Source organism: Callithrix jacchus, chromosome X, assembly GCF_049354715.1.
Source record: "Callithrix jacchus isolate 240 chromosome X, calJac240_pri, whole genome shotgun sequence".
NCBI lineage: Eukaryota > Metazoa > Chordata > Mammalia > Primates > Cebidae > Callithrix > Callithrix jacchus.
Window position 1 is genome coordinate 26,932,901 of NC_133524.1, and position 15,982 is coordinate 26,948,882.

Genomic DNA, 15,982 nt, shown 5'->3' on the forward strand with positions numbered 1-15,982 from the left:
CCATATTTAAAACTCAACTCAAGATGGATTAAAGGCTTAAATGTAAAACCTAAAACTATAAAACCCTTGAAGAAATTCTAAGAAATACCATTGTGGACATAGTCCCCAGCAAACATTTCATGATGAAGACACCAAAAGCCACTGTAACAAAAATAACAACAACAAAAATAGATCAAAAAAAAAAAAAAAGCAGAAAGAGAAAAATAGATAAAAACAAAAAAATAGACAAAAGTTATATAAAAATAAAGAAAATTAGCCAAATTACCAAAAATAGACCGAAAAGAATCCATAAACAAGTATGATCTAATTAAACCAAAAAGCTTCTGCACAGTCAAGGAAAGTATCAACAGAACAAACAGACAACCTAAAGAATGAGGGAAAATCTTTGCAAACTATGCATCTGACAATGTCTAATATCCAGAATCTACAAGGAATTTAAAGAAATATACAAGCACAAAACAACTCCAATAAAAAATGGGTAAAGGACTTGAACAGACACTTCTCAAAAGACGACATACAAGTGACCAATAAATACATGTGAAAAATGCACTTTTATGTATTTAGGTATCAGTTAAAATATTTTTATCTTACATCAAAGCTTTATTTGCTATTTTCACAGTCTGCAAGCAGTATCTTTGTACATGCAAAGGTCATCCTGTTTCATAGCAGTTAACTTGATTTCAAATTGCTCTTTTGATTTTCCACCTGCGTAATATAACTTCTTTATAGTTAAAAATTATTTTAAAAACTTGTAGGCATACAATAATGGGTGGGTCTATAAAGCTTCATTTCTAAACATCAAAAATATACTTTTTTGTAGGTGAGTGGGATTGGATAAAGTGCCTCTTGCTTGTTCTCCTCAAAACTCCTAGAGCTTGTAAATATATAAAGCAATTTCAAGAACACCAGCAGGTAGAAAGCTTAAAATTCCTATACACAGAACTTGAGTTCCTTTTCTGTCATGACTCAAACAGGAATCTCAGGAAGCAATTCATAAGAAAGGTTAGAAAAATATATACTGTGTGTGTGTGTGTATACATACACATAAATATTATATATTTTACATATTTTAATTCCTCTCACCCCATATTGCAAAGAATTTTGAAGATCATAATAATCTGGGAAGTGCATGACTGTGTGTGTGTGTGTGTGTGTGTGTGTGTGTGTGTGTGTGTACACATAAATATACATAATACCACCATGCCTGGATAATTTTTAAAAATATGTTTATATATACATATATATAACATTTCCACTCCCCTCACCCCATCTTACAAAGCATTGTGAAGATCATAATAATCTGAAAAGCACATGACTTATAAGATATTAGATTAATTTAGGAAACAACACTGTATAAAATATCTTCGATGACACAATATATTATTTTTGTGATCCCCCTATTTACAGGATCTATAAGGTTATGTAGAATAAGATAATTTAAGAGCTCAAATTCCTTCCAAACCAGCGTAACTTTTAGTAGGCTGGATGCCACCAGGGTTGTCAAGAAAGTGCCCATCAGAATCATGGAAGATGTTACGGCATCAAGTGTGACCGTAACTACGTACAGAGACTCTGGAAGGGCAAAGGGGAGAGACTGAGAAGTATTAATTTTAAGGATTATTTCTTGACAGAAATCTCCAGCTGATTTCCCAGAGCAAAGAAACTGATCTTCTGTCCTCCTCCCTGCAGGAACTCCCCCAGAAAAAAAGAGAAAATTCTAAAGCCTGGTGGGAAAAGGAAACATAGACTGGCAAAGACTCAGAACAATCATGCCTACTGCCTCTCTACCTGGCTTTAAGCTACCAGAGGTTTGGCTGGTGCAGAATTCTAACAGACTTTCTAGCAGTTTCTCAGAGCAGAGCAGAGCAGAGCAGAGCAGAGCAGAGCAGAGCAGAGGTTTGCTACTCCCTAAGGGCATCTGGCCAAGGCAGATCCCCTTTCTAATGTAGAGTGGGTTCTGCTTGCTTCAGGTGGCTTCCTCTATCTCGATTCTGTTCCTTTTACCCCATGGAATCATGATGCCATAGGACTTTTATTTTCATGTTTTAGCACATGGCAGAGGGAAAAGGCACATTCAGAGGCTAGAGGATGTCTCTCTATCACTTGAGATTTGGCATGGGTTCAACATATTAATTGTGGGGAAAGGTAATTTCCCAGTGGATAGTGCCTTTCTTTTACTTTCCAACTCTTCTGAAAGTTCACCCTGAAATGCTGGTTTACACAAAGACCAACAACTAATCTGGCTTCCTGTATTAAAGAACAGGGCTGGGTGGTTGGGACTGCAGACATCCAGTGGGACATGAAGAAACTAGTAAGAAATAGATTGAAGTGATAGCCCTCATCCTGGGTAGAACAGTCTTCCACACAGACCTGAGCCACCTTTAAGAAGTGTTTGGTTTGGAGGTGAACCAACCTATATCTGCGGATTTTTACTTTGTTGTTGCTATTGTTTGAGACAGGGTATCTCTTCCATTGTCTAGGCTGGAGTGCAATGGCTTGATCACGGCTCACTGCAGCTTAGACTTCCTGGGCTCAAGTGGTCCTCCCACCTCAACCTCCCAATCAGCTGGGACTACAGGTATACACCACCACGCTTAGATAATTTTTGAAAATATTTTTAATAGAGACAGGGTTTTGCTATGTTGCCCAGGCTGGTCTTGAACTCCTGGGCTCAAGGGATCCTCCTAAGTCATCCTCCGAGTGTTCTGGGATTACAGGCATAAGCCACACTGCCCAGCTGGATTTCTACTTTTGAAATTATTCGTAGGTTCCAGAGCAATCTCTGGCCATCATGATGAATATTTTATTTATTCTTTATTTTTTATTGCGTTTTAGGTTTTGGGGTACATGTGCAGACCATGTAAGATAGTTGCAGAGATACACACATGGCAGTGTGTTTTGCTGCCTTCCGCCCCTTCACCCACATTTGGCATTTCTCCCCATGCTATCCCTCCCCAGCTCCCCCGCGCTGTCCCTCCCCTATTCCCCCCAATAGACCCCAGTGTGTAGTACTCCCTTCCCTGTGTCCATGTGTTCTCATTGTTCATCACCCGCCTATGAGTGAGAATATGCGGTGTTTCATTTTCTGTTCTTGTGTCAGTTTGCTGAGAATGATGTTTTCCAGATTCATCCATGTCCCTACAAAGGACACGAACTCATCATTTTTGATTACTGCATAATATTCCATGGTGTATATGTGCCACATTTTCCCAGACCAGTCTAGATGAATATTTTATGTATTTATTTATGTGTTTGGTTTAGAAACAGGATCTCGATCTGTGGCCCAGGCTGGAGCACTGTGACAGGATGATGGTTCACTGCACCGTCGGATCCCCGGGCTCATGTAATGTTCCTAACATGCCCTTCCAAGTAGCTAGGGGTGCAAGTGCATGCCACCTTGCCCACCTGATTGTTGTTTTCTATTTTCTGTAGAGATGGGGGGTCTTGGCCAGTCTGCTCTTGAACTTCTGGCCTCAAACAATCCTCCCACCTCAGCCTACCAAAGTACAGGGATTACAGGTATAAGCCACTGAGCCTGGTCTGAAAAAATTAAAAGGATGTATCAACAATGCAGCTATCAGCACCAGGTAGGAATAGCTGAAGACTACTTTAAAGAAATCAGACTAAGGATTTTCCCAAATCTCTTGCTCAGCCTCTTAGGTTTAGAACCTCAGATGTATGCCTAATTCTATTTGCACTCCTTACCAATATCTAAATTCAATCTCACTTCCCCAGATGCACAAAGAAAACTCATTTTTCTGAAGGTATACGGCTTGGCTTGTCCTCCAGAAAAATATTCTCACTTGATTGTTATTTCCCTGATTCCTGGAAAACCTGAAGTTGTCAGTTCAGCTTCACTCAAAACTCCCAACATCCCAAACACCATGAGGTTACTCTTTTACCAGAATTTCTTTTTTGGCACTGAGTAATTCTCTACAATATTGATTTTTGAGGGCTCACCATAGAATTTCACAGGCCAAAGACCTCTAGCTCATTAAACAAGAAACCAAGAGCAACAGTATCTGCTGGAGAGGAAAACAAGGCAGATATACCAGAAGACCAGCTGTGAAAATGCTAATGTGCAAAAGGGGGAAAGAGAGATACTCTACATGCATAAGATTTTACACTCTGTGTATGTTTTCATTTAAGGTGATCCAAAGGCCTACGTGAGAAGGATTGGATAGAGAGAAAGTGACTTCTTGGTGCACAAAAGTTTAAAGTGTATTAAATTAGTTTAAAAGATTTCCAGACTCCTTGATGCAAACATGAGAAACTAGAGTATAACCCCAGCACCTTACCCAGTTTAAAAACATAGGAAATAAATAACCTGACAAAAACAAGCAATGGGGAAAGGATTCCCTATCTATAGCTGGTTTTGGGAAAACTGGCTAGCCCTATGCAGAAAGCTGAAACTGGATCCCTTCCTTACACTTTATACAAAAATCAACGCCAGATGTATTAAAGATTTAAACATAAGACCTAAAACCATAAAAACCCTAGAAGAAAACCTAGACAATACCATTCTGGACATAGGCATGGGCAAGGACTTTATGACTGAAACACCAAAAGCAATGGCAAAAAAAAAGCCAAGATAGATAAATGGGATCTAATTAAACTTAAGAGCTTCTGCACAGCAATGGAAACTATCATTAGAGTGAACAGGCAACCTACAGAATGGGAGAAAGTTTTTGCCATCTACCCATCTGACAAAGGGCTAATATCCAGAATCTACAAAGAATCCAAAGAACTTAAAAAAAATTACAAGAAAGAAACCCCCCCCCAAAAAAATCAAAAAGTGGGCAAAATATATGAACAGACATTTCCCGAAAGGAGACATTTACCCAGCCAACAAACATAAAAAAAAAAAAGACCATCATCACTGGTCATTAGAGAAATGCAAATCAAAACCACGATGAGATACCATCTCACCCAGTTAGAATGGTGATCATTAAAAAATCAGGAGACAGCATATGCTGGAGAGGATGTAGAGAAATAGGAACACTTTTACAATGTTGGTGGGAGTGTAAATTAGTTCAACCATTGTGGAAGACAGTGTGGCAATTCAAGGATCCAGAACTAGAAACACCATTTCACTCAGCAATCCCACTTACCAGGTATATAAGCAAAGGATTACAAATCATTCTATTATAAAGACACATGCACAAGTATGCTTAATGTGGCACTGTTCACAATAGGAAAACTTGGAACCCACATAAATGTCCATCGGTAGCAGACTGAATAAAGAAAATGTGGCACATATACAACATGGAATACTAATGCAACCATAAAAAGATGGGTTCATGTCCTTTGCAGGGAAACCATCATTCTCAGCAAACTAACACAAGAAGAGAAAACCAAACACTGCACATTCTCTCTCATAAGTAGGAGTTGAAAAATGAGAATACATGGACACAGGGAGGGGAATATCACACACTGGGGCCTCTTGGGGGCTGGGGGCTGGGGGCTGGGGAGGGATAGCATTAGGCAAAATACCTAATGTAGATGACCGGGTGATAGATGCAGAAAATCACCATGAAACATGTATACCTATTTAACAAATCTGCACGTTCTGCATAGGCACCATGAGGCTTTTGCTCTCATAAATGGATAAATCCATTGTCTAAGATGGTATCAAGTTATCTCTCCAACCCGAAGGAAAGACAGACAGAATCCAAGTAAAGAAGCCAGAGTCAAAATATCCCATGTACGCTATAAATATATATACCTTATAGATATTTCCATAAATATTCAAAACAACCACTAGAAGTATCCTTTTTGTTTGAGATGGAGTCTCACTCTCTGGCCCAGGCTGGGGTGCAGTGGCACAATCTCGGCTCAGTACAACCACCGCTTCCTGGGTTCAAGAAATTCTTCTGCCTCGGCCTCAAAAGCAGCTGATATTATAGGCATTTGCCACCACACCCAGCTAATATTTGTATCTTTAGTAGAGTAGGGGTTTGGTTATGTTGGCAAGGCTGATCTGGAACTCCTGACCTCAGGTGATCCGCCTGCCTCGGTCTCCCAAAGTGCTGGAATTACAAGCGTGAACCACCGCCCCCTGCCAGGAATGTCTTGCAAAATGGTCCAATTAACCTGGAAAGCCACTACATCAAAATTGTAGGAAAACACGAAATGTATCTTCAAAAAAAATTAACTGAAGCAGTTCACAGATTAATCAAATTCCTAAATGGCCACAGGGAACTTATTCACCACTATCTTTGGGAATGACAAGAATGGAAACTATTATTAAGCAAGGTGAAACCTTTGAACACACATACATGAGGCCTCCAAATACCAAGGGTAGGGTGGGTTACAGGTTCCAGTAACTTTCCATGAGTAGCCAAAGCTCAAGCTACAGGACTCAGGGTGGGAGGGGCCATGCAGTCGCCGACCATGGTGAAGCTCCGCCTACAGGACTCAGGGTGGGAGGGGCCCTGCCGTCACTGCCCAAGGTGGAGCTCTGCCTACAGGACTCAAGGTGGGAGGGGCCCTGCCGTCACTGTCCAAGGTGAAGCTCTGCCTACAGGACTCAGGGTGGGAGGGGCCCTGCAGTTGCTGACCATGGTGAAGCTCCGCCTACAGGACTCGGGGTGGGCGGGACCCTGCAGTCACTGTCCATGGTGAAGCTCCGCCTACAGGACTCAGGGTGGGAGGGGCCCTGCCGTCACTGCCCAAGGTGGAGCTCTGCCTACAGGACTCAAGGTGGGAGGGGCCCTGCCGTCACTGTCCAAGGTGAAGCTCTGCCTACAGGACTCAGGGTGGGAGGGGCCCTGCAGTTGCTGACCATGGTGAAGCTCCGCCTACAGGACTCGGGGTGGGCGGGACCCTGCAGTCACTGTCCATGGTGAAGCTCCGCCTACAGGACTCAGGGTGGGAGGGGCCCTGCAGTCATTGTCCCAGGTGAAGCACCGCCTACAGGACTCAGGATAGGAGGGGCCCTACAGTTACTGTCCATGGCGATGAATGAAGCACAAACCCTCACTGTGGCACAGGTGATTGTATTACCTGCGGGAAATAGAAGATTTACTACCCATCCTCAATCGCACCTCCAAGAGAGGAAAGTAGTAGTAAAGGGAGATAAGGGAGGAAAAAGAGATGGGAAGACACATGGAGATTCATGGAGAAGTAGCCAGAGAGGACAGATATGTTTTCACAGCATTTGCAAATAATATATTTACTAAGAAAGGCTTTCACCACTCGGGAAGTCAGGGTGGTGCACATATGCCTCCCAATTCCATACCTAGCCCATGATTTGCAGGGAAACTTTAGAAAACTCTGCCTGAAAACCTCTCAGAAACCATGGGCTGCCCTATGAGCAGTCAAAGCATGTTCTTCACCTAAGAGTATATTCCAGGCAAGGCTGGCATAAAGTTTATAGCAACTCTGAACATGGCGGGTGCCCACCCAAGCCTATCTTAGCGTATCTTAGTTATGTGCTAGGGCCTTGAGCTTCAGAAGTGGAAGAGGCTGGTGATGAGGGCTTCTAACAAGCACAGAGAAGTGTCTGGAGACCCTGAGGTCTTCAAGAGTTCTCAAAATGAGCTTATAGCTGGCAAAGAAAAAAAATGATACAAGGCAAGGCTTACACTTCATCATCTAGCATCCAGCACTTCTGTCCAGAGACTCTGGTCAGAAAGGCTCTCCTCCAGAGAAGGGCTTTCAATGACACTGTTTGTATCTGCATTTGGACAGCAGAAAAAAAAAAAAAAAGGAAAAGAAAAAAAAACACACTTGGTTATGTGCAGTTAAGGGGAAGTGGGAGTAAATAAAATATGTATTAGTCCATTCTCACACTGCTATAAAGATACTAGCTGACATCCTGTAATTTATAACAGAAAGAGGTTTAATTAGCTTACAGTTCCACATGGCTGTGAAGACTTCAGGAAACTTACAATTGTGGCAAAAGGCAAAGGGGAAACAAGACACCCTCTTCACAAGTTTTTGGCATGGAGAGAAGTGCAAGCAGAAGAAATGCCAAGTGCTTATGAAACCACCAGCTCTCAGGAGAACTTACTCACCATCACCAGAACAGCATGGGGGAAAAGTGGCCCCATGAACCAATCACATCCCTCACTCGACACGTGGGGATTACTGGTCTCTCCCATGACATGTGGGGATTACAATTTGAGATGATATTTCAGTGAGGACACAAAGCCAAACCATCTCAGAAGAGGTGAGAAGAAACAAAAGTGTAGTAAAAATTACTCCCCATTTTTATGTTTGCTCTGCAGCAAATTTGAAATGGTTTCTTCATGTCAGCAATACAGGATGTACTCAAAAGATACTGATGACAAATATTTTCAGGGCAGGTATAATGATTGAGTGGCAAAGGCACTGGCCTTTTGGCTACAGTTCAGGAATATTAAGGTCATAAGGAAAAGGTCACCCCACAGAAATTAGAGTTCAAATGAAAATAAGCCAGGAATATATATACAAGGGTGACAACTGAAATTTTTAAAAAGCCTGGATAGAGATCACACAACCTGTTATGACTGAATACTTCAAAATGAACTATCCACTCATCTATCCTCTTTCCTTTAAAATCAAATCATGTATACAAATCAAGTTTCAAAGAGAACTGAATGAATTATTGCTTTATTGCCTTTGAATTGTCCCTTTAATGTTTACTTGACTTCAGAGCCGAAGTTCATAAATCATATGCGTCACATATTTATTACTGCTTACCAAGTATATTAGCCAGAGATTTTATATTTACAAAACAAATGTATAAACTTTCAATCATTTTATTGTGATCTAGAACATTGCAACATGGCAATGGACCGGGAATTTTCACAGATCTGGGAACAAACTCTGAATTGAAACAGTTATGGTCCAATAATAAATTTTTAAAGTCAATGTTGGTAATTTTTTGGTTGTCTTATTCTTTTGGCATCTCCTTTGTAAAATTAAAAAATCTATACCTGGATTTCTTAGCATATTCACAATTGTGTGAGAAACTAAATCACAATATATTATACATAGACATCTTATTCACTGTTTCTCTTATTCTCCAACTATTAATTTAGTATCTCTTATTTAGAGCTCCTCCTCATAATTCAGGCAACAGTAAGAGGAAGAAAAAGTAGACCAGCCCATTACCCAGAGACTTTTAGAGTCTATAGATGCTGTCATATAAGGAGGATGGTGGAACTTAAAGATGTAAATAAGTGATAAGAAACTATAACAAAGGAGTATACGTATAATAAATTATAAGAAAGGAGTAAGCAAGAGAGACGGTTTTAGATGAGAGCAGTCAAGTGTAAATACTCTGAAAGAATACAATTGGAAGCACTGGGACATGGCAAATTTTGTAAAGGTAAATTTAAGTTAGCTGGGATGGTGGTCTAGATGAGGCCATGACAACTGAGAACAGGGGACTGACCCTCAGACGGTGTATGTCAGAGATGAGAGACTAAAAACTGAAATGGAAAACTGCCCTTAACATATACTTTGGAATTATGTGTAAACCAGAGAGAATCTCCACCTGGGGCAGAAATGAAAAGTATCCTGTGCTCATGGTCCACCACAGGTCAACACAGTGCAAAAGTTAGGTGTTTTCTGCACATAATCTCCAAGGTGTTTCTGAAGAGTAGGGATGATATTTCCTTGAGATGTGATGTCCAGAGGCCACGGTGATGGCACTCTTCACTGGGCTGGGAGGGCCAAAGCCCACGCCATCAAAAAAAAAAAAAAAAATAGGTTATCTTGAGTGTAATTGGCACTCTGCACTGGTCCGTGAGGGTCAGAGCCCACTCCAACAAAAAAAGTAGATTATCTTGAGTGTAACTGACTGAACTCTAGAGAGGGCTTGATTTTGGGTAGGGAGGAAATAAATAAAAATAGAGGTGATTTGGATGAACAAACACCTGGGAGGCAGTTTCTTTGTTCTTCATACAAAGTTTAGGACTTTTGGGTTGTATTCAGCTGGAAGAGACTTGCCCACTCAAAATTAAATAGGGAAAATTAACAATTTTACTTGCCAAGCATTATTTTATTTTTTCCAAAAATACTACATATTTTCTGACTTTTCAGTGATTTAAAACAATAAAACTTTATTGTGGTTTGTGTTGTTGTCTGGGGTAATAATAATCAGTAATGAATGTAATTCTTAAAAGATTACCTTTTCAGATGCCTTATAAACATTACATATATTCCAACAGTTCTACAAGATAGGGCTTATCAGGCTCATTTGCTCATGAAAACCTTGCAATTTCCTCAAGTTCACTGACTCCTAAGAGGCAGAGCTGGGACTAGACCCCTGGTCTGAACTAGTTTAAAGCTCACATTGTTCCACTCCACCCAGCCTGAGGCAGATCTTGTGTCTGTTCATTCAGTTTTCTTTTTATGATTCCAAAATGTATTTCAGGTGATAAAAATAAAGATCCTGTAGCCTAAGTACTATAAGCAGTCCTAATGAAGAAAGGTTAATATGAGAATAAATCCTGACTTGGGGACTGCATGTGGGCTTCATTTTCCTAGGATCCTGCTGCTTCTAGTCATAAGGTTCCTTGAGAGCTGACTCTGTCATGGGGCTGGCTTTTGTTTAGCTACAGCAATTCCTCTCATTACAGAACCCTTCCCCTGGGACTTCCTCAATGTGACCTCCTGTTCAAATATGGAACCTGACAAAAACCAATAACTAATTATATCATGTAACGTGAAATACACCTTTCACAACAGCAACAATATCCAAATTACATCTAATAAAAAATCAAATAGAAATGTACATGTTCATTAAGGAGACAGCCATAAAAATTTTCTGAAAGACTTAGGAAAAGGAAGTATCCAATAAAGGAGTATACCATATATATTTACTGTGGAGGGGAAATTGTAAAGATGTTGATTCTCCTTTAATTTTATACAGATTCATTGCCTCAAACCCAGGCTGTTCTTTCTCATGACCAAACTGAACCCTGGAAAAGTTAAAGGAAGAATTAAAAAAAAAAAAAAACAATATTAACAACAGCAAAACAACAAAAATGAGACCCCTGAGAAACAGTAATTTTGTACTGAACAAGAACTGGTGTGTGGGCAGGTAGGGGCATGTGGTGAACTAGTGACAGGTATGAACACTACAATAGAGGGAGACAACAGAATTGGCTAGAGGCAAAGTTTTAAAATATTGGTCTTTGCTTCCTTCGTTGTGCCATGGTTCAATGCATTTTTTTTTTTCCTGCTTCACTAAAGGAAATTCAGTCGGGAACTCAGACCTCATGTGCCAGTTCCATGGGGTAATACTGGGACAGCAAAAACATTTGGATAGGCTGAAGAAGTATGAACCCAGACAATGTGCTAATAGTTCCTAAAACCTCTTTAGTGGAGGAGGACTGGCCTTTAAATTCATACTATTTTAATATAATATAAAGAATGGACTAAATGAGAATACCAAATACTGCAGTGAGTCATGAATGTAATATTTGGTATTCTAGTTTAGTCCATTCTTTATATTATATTAAAGATATATACGTACCACCTGATAGTGGTACAAATTCATTTATGAAAATGTTGAATACAGACACTGATGACAGCCAAGAGAGAGATCCCAGACATAGCTGCCAGGCTAAGAAGTCCCCTCACTTTCTCCTTAGGAATTGTACAGGACATAGCCAGAGGAAGGGGATGGATTCATATGAGAAAATGGAGAAAACCAAGACCCTGCCAGCAGTCAATGTGAGGACCCTGAGTGAGGAGTGAGGGGCTCCACAGCTCAGAAGAGACAAGAGTGGCCCCAGAATCTCCCTTCTTCTTCAATCTTGCATCACAACTTAATAGCAGCAGCCAGGTCTAGGATGCCCCAGGCAGTAGTGGTCAGGTGAGGTATAACTGAATTACACATGAGGAGTCTCAAGAAGTTGAAGTCTAGTGTGAGAGGGTGTCCTCAAGTCAGTAGAGGGCGCATGGCAAGAATGAAGTCAAGACACTCAGTGAGGGCTGAGGGCAAACTCCATTCCGGAAGAGGGGCTGCCACAGAGCCCCTCCCCTACTGTCAGTCTTGGAAGGTCCCGCCATGGCTTCCGGTCTTGGACTCTAACTTTTTTCCTACTCTGGGCTGTGGGGAATGAGATCCTTGGTCTCCAGTCGAATGATTTACCTCAACAGACAGAGAAGTCCAAGCATCCACAAAGAGCCCCTGAAAAAACTTTATGTGAGTTCTGTGGAATCTGCTGTGCGCACAGAACACCGGGGAGAGTGACAGAGCCCTGCCCCTACCGTTATGCTGGGAATACCAGGTGGGGGTGACCGGAAGTAGTTCCCCCTGACTTCCGACTAGAAAGGGGGCTGGGCCCGAAGCCTTCATCCGTAAAGTGCTGTGTCACCTCAGCGGCGTTCCAGATCTTCTCAGCTGTTTTGGTGGGTATCTTGACCTAAAACTTGGGGTGAATGCCCCGACGACCACAAACCCTTTCCCCCTAAAAAAAGAAAAAAAAAAAAAAAAAAAAAAAGCGGCTCCACAGAGCCGGTCCCTGAGGAGTCGGCAAGCATAGCCGCTAGGCCCAAAGTGCATTCACTTTTTCCGTCGGGTTGAAGAGCATGAAGGCCTCGGTCCAAGGCTGGTGGACTCAGGTCAGGAGGGAGAGAAATCTCAGGCACTCCATAGTCAAAAGAGAATCCTCCTTAAGATTGAGGGGACTCCATGCCCCAGAACGGGGTGACACCGAAGTCTGCTGCTGACGTCAGTATGGGGTCCCGGCAGGTCTCTAGAGACTGAAGTGCATTCTCACTTTGTTCCCGTCAGCGTCAGAGAAGTAGGGCCCTGGACGTAAGGAGATGGCAGCCGGTCAGCGAGGGTGATTTCCAGGTTGTGGGAAGAGTGAGGGCGAGGAGTCTGATTACCATGGGGACAATTCTCACTAAAACAGCAAGAGAATTCAAATGCTCCCACTGTTGTTGGCCATAGGCAGTCTGGGTGTCCTTGGAATGAAGTGTTGGGCAGAAGTGCTTCTTTATTTCCTCCTCATTAGTATTGTAAAAATTACTAGTGTCAATGTTAGAGCTGCAGAGGAGAATGGGCCTCTGGGTCTTGTCAATTTTTATGATGATCCTGAATATACATAGAGAGGATCAGACCCCTGAACAGAGGGGCCCCCATTGCCAGCCCCTGCTGTCACCTCAGTAAGCCCCAAAATGGGCTGTCATGCTACCGTCTAATACTCACTCTTAACTTCCTCCTGAGTTCGAAGGGCACAAACTTACCAGGAGAATAGGAGTCCTGTGAGTTCCTAGAGCAGTTGTTTCTCAAAAACCTGTAGAAGGGGCCCTGGTTAAAGCCAAGACGCTTGCTCTCTGGTGAAGGTGTCGATGTGATGCCATTCTCTCCCGTCCAGGTGCCAGCCTTCCTGCCCACACTCCTACCTGCTGTCACAGGCCAAAACCATCATGCCTCGGGGTCAGAAGAGTAAGCACCGTGCCCGTGACAAACGCCGAGAGACCCATGGTCAGCCTCAGGGTCTCACAGGTCCCCAGACCACTGTGGAAAAGCAAGAAGAGCCCCATTCTTCCACTGTCTCTTCTCCTGATTATCGGGGTGCTCATCCTAAGTCTTCTGATGCCTCCTTTCCTCAGGAGTCTCAGGGAGCTTCACCCACTGGCTCTCCTGATGCAGCTGTTTCATGCTCAAAATCTGATGTGGCTGCCAAGGGTCAAGATGAGAAAAATGCAAGCACCTCCCCAAATGCCTCCGTTCCTCAGGAGTCTCAGAGAGCTTCACCCGCTGGCTCTCTTGATGCAGGTGCTTCATGCTCAAAATCTGATGTGGCTGCCAAGGGTCAAGATGAGAAAAATGCAAGCACCTCCCCTAATGCCTCCGTTCCTCAGGAGTCTCAGAGAGCTTCACCCACTGGCTCTCTTGATGCAGGTGCTTCATGCTCAAAATCTGATGTGGCTGCCAAGGGTCAAGATGAGAAAAATGCAAGCACCTCCCCTAATGCCTCTGCTCCTCAGGGGGCTCAGGGAGTTTCATCCACTGGCTCTCTTGATGCAGGCATTTCATGCTGGAAATTTGATATGCCTGGCTTGAGTGAAGATGAGGAAAGTGCAATCGCCTCCCATAGAGCTGCCTTCTTTAAGACCACAGATCGAGATCCTCTAAACAGGAAGGCTAGAGTGTTGGTGCAGTTCCTACAGGAGAAGTTTGAGAAGAAAGAGATCATTTTGAAGGCCGACATGCTGAAGCGTATTAACAGAAAGTACAAGGTGTACTTGCCCGAGATCCTCAAGAAAACCTCCAACCATTTGGCAGTGGTTTTTGGCGTTGAATTGAAAGAAATGGATTCCAGCGGCGAATCCTACACCCTTGTCAGCATGCTGGGCCTCTCCAGTGAAGGAATTCTGAGTGGTGTTAATGGGCTGGCGAAGTCGGGTATCCTGATGTCTCTCCTGAGTTTCATTTTCATAAGAGGGAACTGTGCCATTGAAAAGGAGGTCTGGGACTTCCTGAGTGTTTTGGGGATCTATGACGGAGTCGTGCACTCAATCTATGGGGAGCCCCGGAAGATCATTATGGAAGATTTGGTGCAAGATAAGTACCTGGAGTACTGGCAGGTGTGCGACGGTGATCCTCCATGCTATGGGTTCCTGTGGGGTCCACGAGCCCATGCTGAAACCAGTAAGATGAGCGTCCTGAGAGCTTTGGCCAATATCAATAATACTGTCCCCGGTTTCTACCCACATCTGTATGAAGAGGCTTTGATAGATGAGGCACAGAGAGCATTGAGACTGAGAGCTTAAAGGCAGGGCTGGCACTGTTCTCTTGGCCAGGGAACCTTATGGGAGTATATCCTACAGATCCACTTCTAGGGAAGTCTGAATTAGAATTTTTGCCGTATGCTAGAAGAAGAGAGTAGTGAGCTTTCTAAATAGTGCAGTATAGTAGAGGCTGGAGGGAAAAGATGTGTATCTTTCTTTTGTCCTGTTACACATGAGTAACACAGATTTATGTTTTGCTTTTACTATTAATATTCAAGATTGTTCCTGTTAAGTGAAGGTTTATTTTGCTTCATACTATAAACGTATCAGTAACATAGCTCTCACATTCATAGCTGTTTAAGCAATTTGGAAGTTACGGTTTTGGTATTAATAAAACAAAATCATACACCGTTCATATTTTCTCTATAATTCAGAACTAGATAACATGGTAACAGAGAAGGGATTTTGATATGAATCTTAAAGAACTCCACAGTAAACTAGTTGACACCGTAATATAATGAGAAAACAAAGTAAAAACGGAAATGTAAAAGTTGCCTAATTCTTGGGGTTTGCCTTATTCCTTTTCTTAATATAAATAAAGGATGGTTGGATTTATTTAGGTTATTAAAAACTGCTGTTAGTTTGTTTTATTCTAGTGTACTTCATATTCTGTTATTGACTACATCAAAAAAACTCCTCTGATTGGAGAGTGGTGTTTTCTGGGTTTAAAAAAATCATATGAAATGCAGTGATCAATATAAGCCAGAATGAGCTCACTAAAATCCTTTTTGAAACAAGGCTGCTAAATTTAAAAACTTTCCATAGGCTTTTATTGTTTCAGATATCTTCGAGATGTGGTAATTGTGTTTCTTAATATATCATTAGGAAAATTAAAAATTAATAATATTGTGTAAAAACCCATATTATGGTAACTGCCATTCATTACTCAGTATTTCCTACTTAGTATGCCTTATTTTTTCATTTTTATAATTTTATTTTACTTTAGGTGCATACTATAGCTGCCATTTCTCCCCATGCTATCCCCCCACCCTCCCCTAACCCCCCTCAACTGTCCCCAGTGTGTGATGGTCCTCTCCCTGAGTCCACATGTTCTCCTTATTCAACGCCCACCTATGAGTGAGAACATGCGGTGTTTGGTTTTCTGTTCTTGTTTCAGTCTGCTGAGAATGATGGCTTCCAGACTCATCCAGGTCCCTACAAAGGACACCAACTCATCATTTTTTACGGCTGTGCAGTATTTCACAGTGTATACGTACCACATTTTCTTTGCCCAGCC

General features: G+C 42.1%; 1 protein-coding gene across 1 annotated transcript; it reads left to right on the forward strand.

The window, feature by feature from the left end:
• Window positions 1-12,258: 12,258 nt before the first annotated feature.
• Window positions 12,259-15,333, forward strand: LOC100390726 (melanoma-associated antigen B6B). The gene is made up of 2 exons (XM_035288659.3): window positions 12,259-12,351; window positions 13,326-15,333. The coding sequence occupies exon 2, from the start codon at window positions 13,378-13,380 to the stop codon at window positions 14,725-14,727; it is 1,350 nt and encodes a 449-aa protein (XP_035144550.3). The 5' UTR covers window positions 12,259-12,351; window positions 13,326-13,377; the 3' UTR covers window positions 14,728-15,333.
• Window positions 15,334-15,982: the final 649 nt, after the last annotated feature.

Bases quoted from the DNA above. Each gene is read 5' to 3' on its own strand.
- LOC100390726 (XM_035288659.3), top strand. From the start codon at position 13,378: ATGCCTCGGGGTCAGAAGAGTAAGCACCGTGCCCGTGACAAACGCCGA.